The 21,338-nt window shown below is 42.8% G+C and overlaps 1 protein-coding gene across 1 annotated transcript in view; it reads left to right on the top strand.

Annotated features, from left to right (window-relative positions):
* The first annotated feature begins 8,081 nt into the window (after window positions 1-8,081).
* dcaf5 (ddb1 and cul4 associated factor 5) overlaps window positions 8,082-21,338 on the top strand; it is a 56,420-nt gene continuing 43,163 nt past the window's right edge. Inside the window, exon 1 of the mRNA XM_028822387.2 lies at window positions 8,082-8,603. Within this exon, the coding sequence (XP_028678220.1) occupies window positions 8,396-8,603 (208 nt within the window). The 5' untranslated portion in view covers window positions 8,082-8,395. The remainder of the gene's footprint in view (window positions 8,604-21,338) is intronic.

The raw sequence follows: 21,338 nt of genomic DNA, 5'->3' as shown, positions 1-21,338 counted from the left end.
CTTGATAGACAACTTCTAACGGTGATAATTGGACAGGTGAGTTTTTGATCGTCATAGAGTACCAATAATTTCATTCGTCAAAGTTCTGAATTAGCACAATATGATTTGCTGTAGTCAAATTTGATTCAGTTATCCCGCCTTCAGATCCGCTTATAATGTCTCCGGTCTGCAGCAATACCAGCAGAAGAACATACTGCGAGTGAAATGGGCTTAACTTTTTGCAATCCATTTTTTTTTTTTTTTACTGTCAATCATTTGATTAGCCACTTACATATTCATTGTGCTGTCAATCACATTTCAATGCAGCAAATTGGAGAAAACTATTCAAGGAGTGGATGTAGAGAGGGGTGCACTCCTACAAGTACTTGGGGACAGGTTGGACTGGTCTCGGAACACAGAGGAACTCTCATTTCTTTGAACACTATGTGGGAAGTGACATCCTTCACATCTTCTACAACTCTGTGATAACCAGTATGGTGTGCTGAGCTGGTAACTTCACTTCAAGAGAGACCCACCAAATTGTCAAGCTGATTAAAAGGAAAGACTTATTTATGGGACACACTCTGGACCCTCTGGAGGTCATACAAGAGAATTAAAACAAAACTGAGTGCCATTATGAACAATGTTACACATCCTGACACTGAGGACTTCCAGCCAACAAATTATTCAGTTGAAGTGTGTCAAGAAACACAACTGGGGCTTCTTTATACTAACAGCAGTACAACTGTATTGTGTCAAGTTAAAAGTTCTCTATCTTTTTAGTTTTGCTTCTTTTTGTCATTCGGGTGGTGGTTAAGAACATAGTGTGTGTGTGTTTCTGTCTATCTTTCTATCTATCATATTGCAACAGCACTGGACAGGTCATATCAGAAAAGGATGAGTCGCCAAAAAGAGTGAGCTGGCATTGCATCATTTATAGCAGGAGCGCTTGTAAAAACGGCAGCTCTGCACAGTCACAGGTGCTTTTTTTCAACTACTGCGGCAAAAGGCAAGCAGTCCTTTAAAGGATAGTACGTCACCTCAAAGAACCACAAAAAGTGCAGAGAGTCCATCCATTGAGGCCCTCAGTGCACATGCTACAATGTATAATTAATTCATCGATCTGTCTGTTATCTATCTATCTATCTATCTATCTATCTCTCTATCTATCTATCTATCTATCTATCTATCTATCTTTCTATCTATCTATCTATCTTTCTATCATATAGTGCCTATCCTACCTGTCTGTCTATCTATCTTCTGTAAAAAGACTAATTTTCCCTTGGGGACATATAAAGTTGTATTTATCTCATCAAGTTTCATGTATGAGTGATGCCTCCACAGCCTGCATGGCACTCCCTACCATTGGTGTGAATGGCACACGGGTGTCCCCTAGAGGCTGATATGCCCTGATGATGCCCACTTACCAAGACGCTTGACTCTTTACTGTGCTGCTCACTCCTGAAGACGTCCCATCTCAGGTGCTACCCACTGGACCTTGCCAGGCGCCCTGTGTCTGATCTACTGTCATACGTAATTCAGTTTATGCGTATATTTTGAGCAGATTCCATTTTAAAGTTTTCTTATTGTCATAATTTATTTTGAGAAAGGTTTATGTTTTTAATCGCCACCTTACTTCTTGTTTGGGTGACACTATAGGAGCTATCATGTGACCTTAGCTGTCACATCAGTTACGCCACATCAACATGTCTCATCCCTCCAAAAACAGTTTTAGCATTATTACATTTTGGTACAAGTAGTGTCAGGTTCAATTTAGTTTATTTTTTTTATTTTAATTATTTCTGCCTTTGACTTTGTGTCTCGCATTGTTTGCCCGATTGCTTTACCTCTTTCATGGGTATTCCCTTTAGATGTTTCTAAACTCACATAATCATCTCGTGGTTATTAGATTAGATAAAACTTCATTAATCCCCTGGGGAAACTGAAATGCATAGAGCAGCAGAAACATAAAAACCAAGGATGCAGACTGACAGGGCAAATAATACAACAAATCAATTGATAAATAAATAAAAATGAAGTTAATGAGTACGCCTGGTGGAAAAATTGAATTGCCTGATAGCAGTGGGCAGAAAAGAGCCCTAGAGGTGCTTCTTAGCTCACCATTATGGAATGAGCCTGTGGCTGAAAGTGCACCAAGAGAGCACCTCCTGCAGGGGATGGAAGTTTTATTCCATCATAAGAGATATGAATAACAGCAAAAATCAATGAATAATAGAAAATGAGTAGCAAAATCTGGATGTAAAGCCTCAGTCGCCACCCAAAGGCTCCACGCTAGGCAAATAAAAAGGAGGGCACGCCAAGTAAAGTCACTGTGAAAGCTGTTAGCGGTGCTGCACGAGTGTCTGTGCCACGAAGCCTCCTGCAAGGCGGTTTGTCAAAATTCAGAAGTCAAGCTGATGCCTGCACAAAGTCATCATTTGATTTTCTTTGGTAGCCATTTCTTGGTCTCAAAGAATTATTAAGCTGTCATTTTGGGGATTCCAGAGGCAGGTGTTCGACCTAACGATCGGTGGCGCGTGTCACATTTTGTTATCACCATGATGGGATGAAGGTTGGCATCGCGCATTTCTGAAATGGCGTGAAGCTTATTATATTTATTTATTTGATTATTTGCTTTTGACTCATTTTGGTTTCTGACTTCGAGTCTACCAAATGTCATACAACAGAAACATAGGCATTGCATTTGTAATTCCAACAGATGGTGCAACACAAACATTAACACTGTTTTTATGAATCCCATACCAAAAGGCTATTAACAGAGACATTTGTGTTGTATTTATCATTCAATGGATGGGTCATCACAAACAATTATAGTAATATTATTATTATTACACAAGTGTTTATGATGCCATAAGTTAGGGTTAGTTTTTAGTGTTGCTGTGTAAGGAGAAAGTAAAAAGAATTCAGTGAGTGCCTTTTGCTCCCTAGAGAGAGCATACGTCGTCCCAGTGACTCACCGGGACGCATAGGAGATTGCCAACGAGTAAAGAATAATGCCGAGGTCACTCCTCATCACGTGACGGATTATTTTGGGTTGCCGTCCGAAGCAAGTGACCCACAATTGTCAGGGGGAGTTTCCCAGATCTCTCTCTGGGTTTGGCAAAAGGTCTCAGTAGACAGTAATGCTGTTAAATGGATAGAGAAGTCCTGAGTTCAAGTCCCCGCCACGTAACAAGGAGGATAGCATTCCCCACATCAGTAAAAAAGAAAGGAAGATAAAGTCCTCCCTGAGGAAATAAGGTTGCAACCAGTGGGAGGGAGAGTCCCACAGGAAGATAGGGCTAAAGGTAGAAAAAGGTAATTGTATAATAATTGAAGAGTAATCAATTTACACTACGCAGTATGTGGAAAATGGTAACTAGTAAGAACAAGGAATATGGAAGGGTTATGTAAAGTCTGTATGTTCTGTGAAAATAAATGAGTACGTATTTCTGTTTTGTTTTGTGCCAGGCAGTGTATGTAAGTAAAAAAACGTCTTGATGCGCAGCGAATTTAAAGAAATGTGTGTATGAGATAATGTGTTGAAAGAATTGTTTCGTGTGTCTGAAAATGTTCTGTTTTCATACATCAACTAAATTAAAAGTGGAAGGTGAAAGGGCTGAACTTGGCATAGCTGTGTAACCTTTGCATGGGCGCCGGCACTGTCAGCACATTATCGGCTATCAGAATGCAAAACTCTGCTGGAAATGTAAAGCTGCAATAGAAAGTCGTCTATTTTATCATGCCCTGCGAATCTAGTCATGTAAATCAAAGTCCTCAAGCGATGATATTGGCCAATCAGCCGATGATATCACCAATCTGTCGTGTAGTCTGACATCCCCTCCAACTACAAGTCGTGTTGTGTGCTGCTGGCTTTGGTGGACACTTTCCAAGACTTGCGTAGAGAGGACTGCATCATAAATGAATGTTCTTGTCATGGTGGCCACCTTGGGGATAATATGATGGATACTAGCAGTTAGAAAATCCCCCCATTGAATTAAAGTCTTTCCTTCAGTGGTGTCCATAGTCCAAGAAAACAGCGTCACATTTCAGCTGGCAGGGTTTACGGTTCTTTATAATTAACACAAAAGACACTCAAGAGTTTGTTGTATTTTGCTTTGTTTCCACCGTATCCAAGGACTCTGTGGTGTTTTCCTTGTATTTTCTGGGTGGACCTTTCAGGAGTTGGGACCACCCCTCCATTTATGCTAAATTACTACCCCTTCCCATTATGGCTCATTGATCGTTTTGTTGTGTTCGAGTGCCCTGCTGATTTCTGATTTTGCCTTCTGTTCTTTTTGTTTTTGATATTCGAGTTGCACTTTGGGGTTCGATTTCCCTAGGTTGTCTTTCCTACACAACCATGTTGCCTTCTCAAGCATTTTTGTTTTATTATTTGTATGCTTGTTTGCACTTTTTGTTAATAAATTATTGTTACCTTGTTCTTCACTGCCAAAGGTTTTATGGATCTTTTCCCTTAAATGGACATTTCTATGAATTATGGGACATTTAAAGGAATATTTCTGAAACATTAACAGCCTGGGAACTTTACAGTATGTCTATGTAGGCTGAAACCACAAACTGGTGTTCTGTCTGAAGAGAGACCAAAAATGAAACTGACCAGGTGGCGATAGTCGAGAAACGGTCTGGGATTGAAACCAGAGAGATCTTTCATCAAAGCCCAAATCATGACATCAAGAGGTTGTAACCAGGAGTTGAAAAGGTAAGTGGAGAATATCGAAAGTTCAATACCCCATGTTATGCTTCAGCCAATAACCCACAACACTGACATTGGAGACAAAGTCTTGTTGTATGTCTCTTTTGTTTTGTTCATTTTTTATTTTAACATTAATCCGACTTTTGTTAATTATTTGCATTATTCCTTTTTATGATTTTTGTCACTAATCCAGAATTTTTTGTCTTGAGGGTGGTTGGGACCACCTGCCCATCACCGCCAGGGTTTGCCCTCATCCCTATGGCAGTTCATTCGAATGTGGTGGGGAGTTGGTGAATGTTTTTTGGGTTTTTGCTTGTTGTGGTTTTTTTTTTTTTTTTTTTTTTGTATTTTGTTTTTACCTTGCCTTGGATTTCTGCATTGGGACTTTTCTTCATCTAGATTTGCTTTTAATTGTTCTTGTGCTCCACCGAGAGCATTTTTGTTAAGGATAGAGTCTATGTGATAGATAGATAGATAGATAGATAGATAGATAGATAGATAGATAGATAGATAGATAGATAGATAGATAGATAGATATGTGGCCCTCTGTGTTACTACCCAGGCTTTAGCGTGCATTTTTGGAACTGTTCAGGGCAACACCCCAGAGTTGAAGGGAATGACCTTTACACCACCGCTCAGTATGACATCACAAAGAGGAATTTTGAGATGGGTTTCCATATTCTTAGATGTTCTTAAAGTGGCAGTGCCTGTGAGGAAAACAAAATGGCATTGTGGTAGAACATAAGCGAATCTGAACCACAAAAACCAACCTCCAATTCAGATGCTCTGTACTTCAAAACCTTGTAATACAATAGATCCAAAATAGTCCTGAGCAATCGCTAGAAGGTGTGCAAAAAGATGTATAAATATTGGAGGTCCTAATGATTTGAGTTCTGGGCTCAAGCTGTCTGGACTAGACCTTATTGTGGGGGTTTCTGGAGTCTTGTTATGGAGCACACTCATGTCCATGTATAGTGGTGGGGCTGCTTGTGTTTCTGTTCATGTGGACAATGCAGTGATTTGTGAGCAAGACATGAAGAGATGGTCGCATTGTAAAGAGACCAGAGTCCTTAAATATCCTGGAGGATCCAGAGCAGGGCCTCAGAGAGGACATTCCAGGCCAGTCTTGCTTTGGATTTGGGGGGTAGGGGTTTGGATTCAGGACCTGACTGTGGAGCAGTTGACTGAGTCTATGTGCTTGCTGGCAGTCGGGCGGTCTTGTTGACATGCATTTCAGAGATTGAGGGGATGATTTCTATTCAAGTGTTGTGCGTCTCCTCCTCCAAGGTGCTCTAGTGGCCAAGTACTTGTAGAGCGAGTTCCGTGTGTGTTTTTTGATGTTCTCATAGCTTTTGTTTTATGTGGGTGGTGAATTCCATCATAGGTATGCTACTTCTCACTTTCATTTGGTAAGCTGAAGCTGAATAAGTATCCAGTCTGGCAAGTCAAGGCTTGCATCTCACCTGAGATAAAGTGTTCTTGTTTGCCTTGATATATTTTATCGAATTAGAGCAGTGAACAGGCAGGTAGGAGGTGGTCATTGTGCAGATCATTGCACATCCTGCAAATCTAAGCTTCCCAGAAATGGTGGACCTTCTCGCTGTATAGTGAAGCCCATGGAAGTGGTGGGGTGATTAGTGCTGGAGTGGTGGAGCAGCCAAATCAGTCATTTATTTGAAGGTACACTGCAACCTGTTGGCGGGCTCTAAGTCATCATGGACAGATCAGCACAATGGGTCTAAGTGGCTGATATCAGGGTCTTGGGTGGGGTTTCAGGGCTCATGCAATCTTTGTGGTTAGGTGGGGAGTTTGACAACAAGAAAGAGGAGGAGCCTCCTCCATTTTGAGATGTGCTTTGAACATTTAGTGGAATGTACACTTGGCAAAAGCAACTGCAAGCAAGGCCAGGATACGTAAGAGGCGTCGGTTAACTTAGTAGCACCAGGAAAGGGTGGACATTGTTGTGACAAGGACAGAAAAGTAGAGTCCCCAACCTGACTCAAAGCAAACCAATGACAGCAACCAAGTGGCTGAGAAACACTGGCGTAGGTGACCCACTCTGACTGACTTGTGAACCAATGATGGCAACCCATGACCCAGTGGTTAAATAATACTGCCTTACCCTGATCCAACAGTTGAAGTACACACATCGGTGACCCACACCAGACCCACACAGCCTCGTTTACAATGACCTGTACACTCGGTGACTGATACACAACCAAATGGCCCATCCCAAGTAAACTAAGTCGGCACATGATTTTACATGGAATTGAAGGGGGCCTTTCTTGGGGTTGTGCAAGTCTGACATGTAAGGCCGGATCAAGGGGCGGGTACATATCCCATAAACTTGAAGTACCCCCCACCCCCAATCATGTTGCAAACTCATGATTGTGTGGTCAGAAACGTGAAGTGGGTCTTCCCCCAACTTGTTGATCGTGCCACCAGAAACATGAAGATGTCTAGAAATGTCAAAGGGATAAACCCCCACTTGTGAATTGTGCTCTTTTAAATTTCCAATTCTACTTTTTAATTGTGCCCCTTGGAATGCCAAGGGAGAAAGCTCTTCGATTGCGCTATAAACTGCTCCATCAGCCGAAGCATTTTAAAAGCGGCCCCACAGACTATAAAATGCCAGGAAAGCATGACGGAAGCCCCCCTTGAAATTTGTATTGATCAGTTACTCCTTGTTGGGTAACGTCTAAACGTAATATATAGGCCAGAACATAATGTAATGGTAGCACTGCTGCCTCGCAGTAAGGAGACCCGGGTTCACTTCCTGGGTGCTCCCTGCGTGGAGTTTGCATGTTCTCCCCGTGTCTGTGTGGGTTTCCTCCGGGTACTCCGGTTTCCTCCCACAGTCTAAAGACATGCAGGTTAGGTGCATTGGAAATTCTAAATTGTGCTTGGTGTGTGTGTGTGTCTGTGTGTGTGCACACCCTGCAGTGGGCTGGCGCTCTGCCCAGGGTTTGTTTCCTGCCTTGCGCCCTGTGTTGTCTGGGATTGGCTCCAGCAGACCCCGTGACCCTGTAGTTAGGCTATAGCGGGTTGGATAATGGATGGTTGCTGTAATTTTTTGGTTGAAAAGTTTCAAACAGGATAAAAAACCATGACCAGCGATTACTTAAGCTCGCGGCCCGGCAAAATGTTCTGCGGACCAGTGGCTGGGTATCACTGGCCCAGTCTGCAGCTCGCCTTAATGCCAGGCACAGATGGACCGACACGTTGCGCTTTTTAATTTATGACCAGGCACCCGCTGCTGATTGGCTTTTTTGCGCTGACCTTCTCAAAAATCCTCGACACCGGCAGACGATTCAGGTCACTCGACTTCAACACCAACCCCCGTAAATCCGTTAACTGCTCGCGTTGCCCATTTTGTCACAGCAGGGGTTCTCCTGCTCCTTGAACTCGCTTCATCGACGCCCTTCCGTGTAAAGCTGCTTCGCTGTAGGTCCGTCCGCCCGGCGAGTGAACGCGCAGCAGCGCCGGGCGATCAGCTGTGCCGATGACGGCAGTGGCGGTGGGAGGGGAGCCGAGCAGGAAGAGCTTCCCAGAGGGAAGTGCAAACATCCGAAGAGAGAGCAGCGAGTGAGTGCGCGGGCATGGAACCGCAGAGAGCCCCGCTCCTAATCTGACATCTTGTAATGCGAGGTGGGCACCGCTTGAAAGGCAGCGAGAGTGGAGAAGGAGAAGAAGACGACGATGAAGGAGGCCAAGGGCTGCGGCATGCGTTGCGCGGTGGGCTTCTTGTCCCGCCGCAGCATCCGCGAGGCGCCGCTTCTCAAGGGGGAGTTCCAGCGGCGCAGGCTGACCGGGTGCACCAGCCTCTACAAGAAGGACATGATGGGACATTTTGGATGTGTCAACGCAATCGAGTTCTCCAATAATGGAGGGGAATGGCTGGTGTCGGGTAGGCTCCGCTTCTGCTTTTTCTTCTTCTTCCTCTACGCGCGCGGCCCCCTGACAGCCCCCCGGTTAGCAGTGATCGCAGCCGGCGGCGTCAGCGGACGCGTTACGGGCTAAAAACACAAAAGTGCGCGTCGCTTCGAGTTGGGGGGCGAAAGGCAACTGCGTCACGGCGACGTGCGTCACAGCGGGCGAGCGCCACAAACGGCGGCGACTTGTCGGCGCAGCCGAAGCCTGCAAACGATGGTGGATGGAGAGCGAGCCGCGGAGCCTACTTAGTCTTTCGTTTGCCCCTTCTTTTCTTGTCGCCCCTTCTGAATGTGAAAAACGTCACAAATCAAATAGCCCCCGGGGTGGGGGTAAGCGCCGAGACGGCGGACGTGCGCTTGCCTCATGGAGTGGTGCCATTGAGCAGCTTTCTGATAAATCGACCCCGCGGCTCTGACGGCGGAGTGAAGGCCTCGCGCAGCTCCAGGAGCGGAGGCCGAGCGCCGATTGACACCAAAACCAGGCGGGGCTAATCGACCGCCGATGTGTGCGGTCTGGGAAGGGCGGCAGTAGGGGGCGCTCGGTATGAGCCCCTGACTGCGGACTCTAGAGTTGGTGGGCTGGTATGGGGAGATATCTGACGGTACAGAGCAGGGCACGTGGCATCAGCGACCTGAAGTCACCTCTCTGGTAGTTTATGGGGTGTGGAGGTTGAATGTTAAGCCCTGTGCTCTTCCCAGATCTTCTAACCGCTTTGCCATGGTGCAACTGACCTCAGGGGCACCTTGTGACCAAATGACTGCAACAAGTACAGATTAAGGCTCTGTGGTGTCCCCATACACATAACCACAAATCACAGGTAATGTACCAGAGGTCAGTAATAAAGGCAGGCACAATTCCAAAAGACCTCAGTGACCTGAACCCAAGTGAGGGTCTGAGGCAGTGAGTATCCTGTTTTTTGAATTGGCAGTTAGTTTGGTTGCAATTTCCACCATACAGAAAATATAGAAAATGGCTAGACCACAGCCTAACATTATTATTTTTAAATTTTCAAATTTTTAATTTTTGAAGTTCCTCTGAACTGAAAAATAAAAACACTTGAACTTTAATTAAAGTGGTGAATGCAGATGATCAGAAACAGCCATTGAGGTGCCCACCCCCATCTTCCTGTGCCCCAGGATTGCCCAAAATGTTCATCCAGCCTTGGCATCACATCACCGACCCCCCCCCTAAACCCCCCCTGGCACCTCAATAAACAAGAATGGATCAAAACACACAAGCTGTATTTTATTGAATGGGAGTCAAAGTCAACAGAAGCTGTGCAGTGCTGCAGATCGTGTAAGCTGTCAAAGAAAATAGAAATGGGCGAGCAGTGCTGGTAAAACCAAAGAAACGAAGTATAAAGGAATGAAAACGAAAAACAACAAATGAGACCCAACAACTGGGATTCTAGCAGCACAGAGAAAACACATTAGAGCAAAAAGCTACGTGTTTACCCGAGGACAAATAAGGTGCTATTTCTATAGTATATAGTGCCTTTCATGTCTATCATATAGTGCCATTCACATCTATCTGTTATATAGTGCCTTTCAAGTCTCTCTATCTAGCAGTGTTGCTTTGGTACCAAATATTTTGACTTGGGTATCAATATCAGCTTTTGGACATGATTACCAGTACCAGAATGGTTCCTAAGCAAGCAACAGATAACTGCAAACCCCCGAGTCTTACTCCAGTTTACCTGCACTACGCTCTCCTTCCCTCTCCATCTTGTTAGTCATAAGAGATGTTCTGATTGTGCTGAAGCAATTTGGAGGGAGTCCCCCATGAAGTCTTAATAACGTTGAAGCAATAAGCCCCCACAAAGTTCTCGTGGTGTCATTTCGTGAAGTCTACACCACTTATGTTTTTCCAATACTGCAGCAGCAGGAGTCAAGCAAATAAGATTGACTTCACACAGGCATTTTCGGAACAAAACAAAAAAAAAGAAAGATTTGGAAAATTAAAGCACCGGGAGTTTGTGACATTTGCCTCACCCCTTTAAATATTGCTCTTCAGTGAGACTTTTAAAAAGCTAATGTTGCAAATATAAACGTTACAAACTTAATAGACTTTAAAAGTATACTGTTACACAAACAGCTTTAAAGAGTTTGTTTAGATGAAAATATCTGGAATTCTGTTAGAATTCTCTAACAGTACAGATATTTCAATGTTTGAATTTTTATTTTAGTACTGATTAAAAGCAGTATTTCTCAGTTACTGCAGGGAAAATGTCAGAGTCCATTTAGAATGTGCACTGGGTCAGATAAATCAGCAGTCCACAAGGATTTTATTCTTTATAAGAGACAGAGAGGTTAGGAGCACGCACTGATACAGCGCATTGCTACACCCACCGCATGACAAACCAACTCAGGATCCCAGATTAGGACCCAAGTGCAGCCATGCAATGGGTGACACCTCAGCACCACACTAGTTCAGCACCATGCTGAAATCCCCAGCTCTGCTACACGTCAAGGCCTACCCCGCATGGTGGTATTTATAAATGAAAATACTGGACTACATAATGACAGTCGGATACCTAAAGCTGCTGTTACTGTTAGCATTTCCAATTGTAATTACAGAAAAAGGAATGATATTGTTCTCCTGAATAATGGAAGTACCATTAATAAGAAGTCAGTGAATGGGATTTCTGTTTTTGCCATGGTAGCCAATAGTTAAAAAAGAGTATTGGGAAATTAAACTGGTATTAGGATCAAATTCAAAAATTATTAACATGACAAGAGTGGTGTGGTACAGCAGTAGTAGAAAAGAACTGAAAACCACACATTTTAAAACAGTTTTTAGTTTTAAACATCAGCTTTTCTGTCAACCCCACAACCAGTCAACTTTCTCAGTTTTATACGGCTGCCTTATTTCTAAGGTCTTGTCTATCGGCTTTCCTTGTTGTGTTTTATAAGAGTGATCAGACTTCATTATTGCTTAGCCTGGGTATGCAAGCCAAAGTTAGAAGATTAACCGGACTGAAGTTTCCTGATCGCTCAGAACTGAGACGCTGCATTACATTTGCCAGCAACAAACAAGTAACACCAAACAGCCCTGCTGTTTTACTTGGCCTGCTAACTGTGTGTTTCTGCGATTACATGTCTCTGTATTGTGCTTTGAAGCACTGAAACACTAAATAAATTTGATTTTTGTATTAAATAACATAGCAGCTCATTTCATCACCAGTGCTGTCATTTTGTTTGAGAGTTTCCTTGATTTTTTTACTTGCCGCATCTGTCCTGTTCACGTAACGGTGATTTTTGACTCCTCTCTGACCCTGAGCTGTATATTGTGGTTAGAAAGTAGACGGATGTTTGCAGGTGGAACATCAGTTGGCATATTTGTTATAATCGGAGAGTGAATGTGAGACCTCCACTCCTAGAATCGGGTCAGTGCAGGATGCTGAATTAAAAAGATTAATCTCTGCATCGTGCCACCTCCTCTTAGGAATTTATGACACTACAAGCTAAACAATTCCAGCTCACGTCTGATCTCTTGGTTACTACACTCTTAGTGCTGGAGGTGACATGCGTTACGTAGTCAGATTACTTTATAAAGTAACAATGTAACACAATACTTATATTCTTGAAGTAAAACTTTGTGTGTTACTTAAATGTTACTGCATTACTACTGAAGATTATCCACAGCTTTCCAAAAAAAAAAAACAACGCACTGCTATTAATGCATTCCATCTCATAGTTAGTAATGTTATTTAGCAACTTTTAAAAGTAACATACCTAATCAGAGCTCATCAAGCACAAGTCAGTCCTATTTGGAGGTAACTCTGTGTTAAATAATAGGCGCTGAAGGTTTCCGACCCCTGCTGGATTTCTTTTCCACATGTCTCGATGCAGTGCTCTATTATCATGACTGTCAGCCATTTTTACTCATACTTTTCTCATGATCAGATTGAGTCAGTTTCACATGTGGTCCTAGATCAGACACATACCTGATTTGTGGCCACATGACATGAATGAGAGCAGTCAGATTGTGTATGTTTTGCTTATGCAGAATTGGCTGAGCAGTGTTGTCATCAGCCAGCACCTGCAGCCCGGCAAAACAGCAATGGTTGTAGGGCCCTATGGAATCCGTTTTTTTTTTTGTTTTTGTTTTTTTCCACAAATTCCTTTTTAATTTATTTTGATTTTTAGTTTTCACCATTTCATTTTTCCTTGATTGGGATTTTTGGGTATTTACTTTTTTTTTTTCTGTAAGAAAGTAGTAACAGCTACAACAAAACAAACAATAATGAAGTGGAACTTTACATTCCTTTTAATGAAACAGCACACTAGCACAACTGAACCATATTTTGCAGTTACATTTATCAGGTAGGAGCCCAGATCCTCCATGATGCTTTTAGAAAATAGAAAGAGTGACCCACTTTTAAGGGCTCGTTGCATCTGAGGAGAAGCCTGCTTTTCTGCCCATGTTTGTAGGTGGCAAATTTATTAGGGAAGAGTCAAATGTGGACCTTGCGTGCCTCGTCACCGCAAGGAAAACATTTGTTAAATCCTGAAACATCATTGTTAATTTTTAAAAGGGAACCCGTTAACAACCAGTGCAGTTCACTAATAACATTTTTCTACGGGAAAGACTGTTAATACCGGTTAAATACATGTATAATTTTATTGGTTAAATGATTCACAGTAAATACATCATGTACAATTAGAACTGCACACATAAAAGAATTACCGTATGGCCAAATTTTTGCTAACCTATTATTATGATGAGACCTATGTGGTCTCAGCTATTGGTGGTTTCATCAACTACAACATATATTTTCTTGCCAAGAGTCTTTCGAAGAACGGCATCCATATGTTGATCAAAGACACGGCAAATGAGTTTAACGAAGACTACTCATTTTCTGGCAGCGCACCTCCTTGTTTACTCAAAGTTTGTTTCAGTGTCAGTTTCTTCTTGTTCACCTTTTGAAGCAAATGTTGAGTGGCCGCTGCAGGTTCACGTGACATGTAAGAAGTGGAACTTGTAGTCCTGAGATTTAAACACTCTGGGGACCTGCTGACTTAACTCAAGTCCTGGGGCCTCATTTATAAAGCTTGTGTGCGCACAAAGACGGGCTTGAAATGTGTGTGTGCAGCGTTCACACAGATGTCAGGATTTCTAAAAGAAAAGTTCATGGGGGAACATACAAATATTTGCAGCAACTCTGACCCATGTGTACTTGGCATTTCATGTTATGTCTTCAGAATGTTATGATGTGCATTGACGTGACAAACATATTGCACCTCAAAAGTGAGGACTGTGACACACAGACACATGTTTTAATTTTCTTTTCAGAGGGCCAGTGCTGTGTATTTATACTGAAGAACTTTTTTGTTTTTTCACCAGTTTGTATCGGTTAGCTGTTGTCACTTGTCAGGGAACTGGCTGACAGGTCAGACATATCTCAGCCAAGCTTCACTCCTACATGCCTGCTGTGCTAAAAGCGTTTAAACATCCGGTGAGGTACTACATCCAGTGTTTATATGGTGTGGGGTGTCCAAATATAAAACATAACAGGTTTTTGCCAACCTGAGAAGGCAGTTTGCAGTAGTGTCCGCTTCTCCTGACTTACCATAATCGGACCACTTTACTGCACTCCTATTGCAATAAGGGCACCGAGAGAGAATGACACTGCCTTTGTTAACTGTAAACAGTGATATTCCATTAATGTACAAGTCATCTGTGATGTCAAGATGAAACTGACCAATGTCATGGCTCAGTGGCCTGGGTCAGCCCGTGATTCATTGATTTTGAAACTAAGTAGCTTTGGCAGATATGATGGTGCTGTACATGGTGGCTGGTTTATTGGTAAGGTAGCTGGCTGGACCCTCAGTGTTTTATATGGCCTCTACCATTCATTGTAACAACAGTCACATCATTACATGTGTCAAGTGGTAGTGACTACCAGTTCAGATGCTTTTTACCTTACTCCTTTCTTGGACCACTTGAACACAGAGTAGAGGCACTATAATGCTGCTTGTTATGTTGCCCTTTCAGTTGCGGGGATTTCCTTAAATGCTGGTGTTAGGGTCTTGCTGTGTCAGGTGGGAGCTGCTCTACAAGCCAGAAAAGTTCTTTTGCCTTGTGACTGCATATGTATGAGGTTGATTTAGCATGCTCCATATGTGGAGGTTTCAGGACGGTGTTCAAGGCTCATTCACTTATGCATATTTACAAGGTGATTGTGATGTATAAATGGTAAATTATGTAGACGTATATGTAAGGCAGGTTTTATAAATGTGATTTTTTTTTTTTTGGGCATGCACATACTTTCACGCTCGAATCCACACAAAGTTTTATAAATGAGAGCCCTGGAGACTCCATTACAAAGTGGAGGTAACATGTTGCATGCCATTTACCACATTCAAGTAAGAATTTCAGCTGGACTCTCTACCTGTGATGATGAAGATCTTGGAAACCATCAACTGTCTCTGCAATGCCAGGTGGCTTATGCCCTGGCTTGCTTTGGTGCCCACTTGGCTTCTTAACAATCATCTCTCTCTTTCTATTTGTAATGTCCCACCATTTTTGGATTATAAGCCTGATTTAAAGTTGTCAAAGGACAAGATAAGGAGGGTTGTGGTCCTGAAGGATGTGCTCCATTTAATTTAGATGTCCAAAAAAGTGAAGATAGATCACACAGGTGAGTGTTCAAAGATCAGCATCTTGCTGTTGTTAAATACAGTAAAGCTTGTCAGCGTATGGAGCTGCATGGCTTATTGTGAAAAAACCTTTCCTCTTCAGATAAGTTAGTTACAGAGTCCAGATGAGATAGTAGAACATTACTTTATTTGTGCAGAGTTATGCACAAATGTCTCGGTCAATGGAGTGAGCACTCAATTTAACAATTCACCTGCTTTTTGTACTTTTTTAATAATTACATTGTGTCATGTGACTCCTAATATGCAGAACTCTATTACCTCCTCCGATCAACATTCCCATTGTTCCGAACACTGTCTTGTTAGTGGGGTGTTTTGTGGATTGTACTATTGATTTTAGCACAGCTTCATAGGAGGGGTGTATGGACTTTTTCCCTGCTTTCTGGAGGGGTTTTCATTTTTCATTTACATCATTCTAATTGTGGAAAAGTACATTGGTAGCTTTGTAAGTCAAGGCAGAGACTTCAGGCGCTTAAGGCCTTTTTGTTATGTTTAATAATTAATTCTGTTATAGCTTCACATTTTATATATTTTTCATATTTTAAAATACCTAATTCATTTTCTTTATACGTGTTTATGTGTGTATATATCTATATATAATATGTAAACTGGTGACCTACTGGAACTCTGATATAGTCAATAAGAAGTTAAATAATCTGTAAATATTATTGGAAAAAAAAAATTTTGCCCTGCACAAAGCAGACGTCTTCATATATAGTTTGTTAGTGTAAAATCTGGTGAGGGGTCATAAAGTAAGTTTTAAAGAATTAGGGTTAGAATTAGGGTTATCCTAAGTGTAAGTAAACTTCTGACTTCCACTGTAAGCCCACCCAGTGCTCCCTACACTTGCGTGTCTGATGATGAGTACGTTTACTTATACACCCAATGCCAAGATATGGTGAGTAAACCCGTTAAGAGAGAAGCCTGGTTTCTTAGAAATCCACATTTATGTGTGCAGGTCCACTCACTGAGTTCTTTTTTGTCGAAGTGTTCCAACATCATTAAACTTCATGTAAAGAGTTAAACGTCTTCATCAAGCCCATCGTGAATCTTAAAACAAGCATTAAATCTGTGGTAATTTTTTGTGTTTTATAAATAAGTTTAGTTCTTCATGCCCTCTGAACTAAAACACATCTGTCCCCTTTTTACATCCCTGACCAAACCTCTGATGATCCACAGTATGAACACTGGCCATTGCATCGCCCGATCACACTGTTTCAACGTATCAATGGCAAACCGCTGGATTAAAACTAACCTGACACTTTATTCATAGGTTTCTGTTGCCAGATTGCACTTTGCACACTCTCTGCTCCTTGGCTGTGCAGCTGAGCCCTGCAAAGGAACAACATACCATTATGTGTGCTTTTTGCCTTCCACCCAGTACTGCTGGAATAATAACACAGCAGGTATTTTTACTTCAGTAAAATAAGCTTTGTGTTAGGTTATTTGTTACGTTAAAAAGTGATCAGACTACTTAACATACCTCAACTTTAACGCATTACCCAACTGTTGACGAGATTATGCTGCTGAGTTTAAAACTGTAGGTTCACTTCATCAATTTAAATTTAGCGATTCTGGAAATCTTGAGATGGGTTATTTCAGCCAGGAGCAGGAGTAAAGCAGGTGCCTAAGCATTTGTCACAGGAATTGCATCATTTCTTTGTGGACACGTCTACCTGTGGCTGCTGAGAGTGTGTGAGGTGAACACAGTGCAGTGGAAATGTGCAGACTACGAAACCCTGAAGTGTAACGCTTTTAAGGGTTTACATGACCAAATACGGGGGCTACCCACAAAGAAATCTGCCTCTGTTAACCTGCCTTCTCACTGACCAATAACCCGAGCTCTCAATTGTAGCTCTCAATTGTAATGAGGGTTCACATTGTATTTTCGAAACTGGGTTTTTGTGAATAGTCGAGTTATTGAAATGTGCTGAAAATCGGATTAATTAAATACGAGTTTATTCTTAGTGTGGGTATGGTGTAGCACGATTAGTGAAACTGGTGCTTAGACAAGCAGCGGTAGAAAATGAATGTTCTGCTCATTATAAATCAGTGCAGTTGCATTAGATTCGGTTTGCTCTTTTTTTACTGCTTAAACAGGGGATTATTGTTTCAAAATGAAGTAGCTTAAGGTTATTTCCTTCCTGAACAGTGATACCCACATGTTTTTCTAATGGTCTCTGGATCACTATGCACATCTTAAAGTTGGCACCAAACACACACACACACCTGCCCAGCCTCTGTTCTTTGAAAGACTATTCTCCTCTGATACTTTAGGTAACAGAGAGTGGCCCTGCCCTAACATGTGGTGAAGGACCACAGAATTCAGTCGGTTTGTAAAGTCAGTCCTGTTTATTTTTAATCATAATGGATGTTCTATTTTTTGCTATCTCTGGTGATTTGGTATAAAAGTTTAATGTCTGTGCTGAATTTGAACTGCTAAATCAATAGACCACCATGTGCTGTGCCTTTAAGAGCAGTCACTGTCCTGTGAGGTTGTCCCTTGTCACATGTTTTGTACCACAAACCTTTTCCCAAGCAGTACAAACCCAATCCATCGTTGATGTGCTTTTGCTCCACATGAACATCTGGGTTGCCTGATGATGGAGTTTAACTTAATTCATCTCCGCCTTGTGATCTCTGCGGACATTGCTTTGTTGCATGAAGCTCCTGTTCGATATTTACTAACTGACCACAGTCTTCATTTGTAATCAGCGAGGCAAACACCTGACTAATCAAGAGAGACACTCGTCGGTTTTCACATCTTTTTCACAATGGACAAAAATCAAGAAAAGGTCACATTTTTTTAACTTGAGATTAGGTCAGTCTTCTTCTTTCGGCTGCTCCCGTTAGGGTTGCCACAGAGGATCATCTTCTTCCATATCTTTCTGTCCTCTGCATCTTGCTCTGTTACACCCATCACCTGCATGCCTTCTCTCACCACATCCATAAACCTTCGCTTAAGCCTTCCTCTTTTCCTCTTCCCTGGCAGCTCTATCCTTAGCATCCTTCTCCCAATATACCCAGCATCTCTCCTCTGCACATGTCCAAACCAGTGGCTCTGAGGCTAAGGATCTGCGCTGGTATCCCGAAGGTTGCCAGTTCGAATCCCCGTCACTGCCAAAAAAAGGCCACTGCTCTGCTGGGCCCTTGAGCAAGGCCCTTAACCTGTAATTGCTCCAGGGGCGCTGTACAATGGCTGACCCTGCGCTTTGACCCCAAGGGGTATGTGAAAACTACCAAATTCCTAATACAAGAAATTGTATAAGGCGAAATAAAGAACAAAAACCAAAAAAAAAACCAAAACCATCCTCGTCACACCCAGTGCACATCTTAGCATCTTTAACTCTTCTACCTCCAGCTCTGTCTCCTGCTTTCTGGTCAGTGCCACCGTCTCCAACCCATATAACATAGCTGGTCTCACTACCATCCTGTAGAACTTCCCTTTCACTCTTGCTGATACCCATCTGTCACAAATTACTCCTGACACTCTTTTCCACCCATTCCACCCTGCCTGCACTCTTTTTCACCTCTCTTCCACAATCCCCATTAAACTGTAATGTTGATCCCAAATATTTAAACTCATCCACCTTCACCAACTCTACTCCCTGCATTCTCACCATTCCACTGACCTCCCTCTCATTTTCACACATGTATTCTGTCTTGTTCCTACTGACCTTCATTCCTCTCCTCTCTAGAGCGTATCTCCACCTCTCCAGGGTCTTCTCAACCTGCTCCCTACTTTCGCTACAGGTCACAGTGTCATCAGCAAATATCATAGTTCACGGAAACTCCTGTCTAATCTCGTCTGTCAACCTGTCCATCACCATTGTAAATAAGAAAAGGCTCAGCACCAATCCCTGATGTAGTCCCAGCTCCAACTTGAATGCATTCGTCACTCCTACCGCAGACCTCACCACTGTCACACTTCCCTCATACACATCCTGTACAACTCTTACGTACTTCTCTGCCACTCCTGACTTCCTCATACAATACCACAGCTCCTCTCGAGGCACCCTGTCATATACTTTGTCCAGGTCCACAAAGACACAATGCAACTCCTTCTGGCCTTCTCTAAACTTCTCCATCAACATCCTCAGAGCAAACATTGCATCTGTGGTGCTCTTTCTTGGCATGAAACCATCCTGCTGCTCACTAATCATCACTTCACTTCTTAACCTAGCTTCCACTACTATTTCCCATAACTTCATGCTGTGGCTCATCAATTTTATTACCCTGTAGCTACTACAGTCCTGCACATATGTACCCCTTATTCTTAAATATCGTCACCAGTATGCTACTTCTCCACACCTCAGGCATCCTTTCACTTTCCAAGATTCCATTAAACAATCTGGTTAAAAACTCCACTGCCATCTCTCCTAAACACCTCCATGCTTCCATAGGTATGTCATCCGGACCAACGGCCTTTCCATTTTTCATCCTCTTCATAGCTGTCCTTACTTCCTCCTTGCTAATCCATTGCACTTCCTGATTCACTATTTCCACATCATCCAATCTGTTCTCTCTCTCTCTCGTTCTCTTCATTCATCAGCCTCTCAAAGTACTCTTTCCATCTGCTCAACACACACTCCTCGCTTGTGAGTACGTTTCCATCTTTATCCTTTATCACCCTAATCTGCTGCACATCTTTCCCAGCTCGGTCCCTCTGTCTAGCCAATCGGTACAGGTCCGTTTCTCCCTCCTTAGTGTCCAACCTCTCATACAACTCATCATATGCCTTTTCCTTAGCCTTTGCCACCTCTCTCTTCACCTTGCGCCTTATCTGCTTGTACTCTTGTCTACTTTCTGCATCTCTCTGACTGTCCCACTTCTTCTATGCCATCCTCTTCCTCTGTATACACTCCTGTATTTCCTCATTCCACCACCAGGTTTCCTTTTCCTCCTTCCTCTTTCCAGATGTCACACCAAGCACCCTTCTTGCTGTCACCCTTACTACATCTGCTGTAGTTTCCCAGCTGTCTGGTAACTCTTCACTGCCATCCAGTGCCTGTCTCACCTCCTCCCTAAACTCAACCTTGCAGCCTTCCTTTTTCAACTTCCACCATTTAATCCTTGGCTCTGCCCTCACTCTCTTCCTCTTCTTGATCTCCAGCGTCATCCTACAGACCACCATCCTATGCTACTTAACTACACTTTCCCCTGCCACCACTTTGCAGTCTTCAATCTCCTTCAGATCAACTCTTTTGCATAGGATGTAATCTACCTGTGTGCATCTTCCTCCACTCTTGTACATAACCCTATGTTCCTCCCTCTTCTTAAAATACGTATTCACCACAGCCATGTCCATCCTTTTGGCAAAATCCACTATCCTCTGACCTTATTCATTCCTCTCCTTGACACCATACATACCCATCACCTCCTTGTCTACACTGTTCCCTTCACCAATATGCCCATTGAAATCCGCTCCAATCACCACTTTTTGTCCCTTGGGTACACTGCTCATCACTTCATCCAACTCACTCCAAAAATCTTCTTTCTCACCCATTGCATACCCAACTTGTTGTGCATATACACTAACAACATTCATCATCACACCTCCAATTTTCAGCTTCATAATCATTACTCTACCTGACACTGTTTTCACCTCCAAAACACTCTTGACATACTGTTCCTTCAGAATAACTCCTACCCCATTTCTCCTCCCATCCACACCATGATAGAACAATTTGAATCCACCTGGCCTTACTCCCCTTCCATTTAGTCTCTTGCATGCACAATATATCAACCTTCCTTCTCTCCATCATATTTGATAACTCTCTCCCCTTACCAGTTATACTGCCAACATTCAAAGTTCCTACCCTCAGTTCCACTCTCTGTACACTCCTCCTCTCCTTCTGCCTCCGGACACGTCTCCCCCCTCTTCTTCTCCTTCTTCGGCCAACAGTAGCCCAATTTTCGCCAGCACCCTGTTGGCTAACAATACTGGTGGCGGTCGTTGTTAACCCGGGACTCGACCAATCCGGTATGGAAATTTACATTTTTGTCCGCATATTGATTTGGCAAAATTTTACACCGGCTGCCCTTCCTGA

Source organism: Erpetoichthys calabaricus, chromosome 16 (genome assembly GCF_900747795.2).
Source record: "Erpetoichthys calabaricus chromosome 16, fErpCal1.3, whole genome shotgun sequence".
NCBI lineage: Eukaryota > Metazoa > Chordata > Cladistia > Polypteriformes > Polypteridae > Erpetoichthys > Erpetoichthys calabaricus.
The sequence above is the reverse complement of the archived record's forward strand: the minus strand, read 5'-3'. Positions and strand labels throughout refer to the sequence as shown.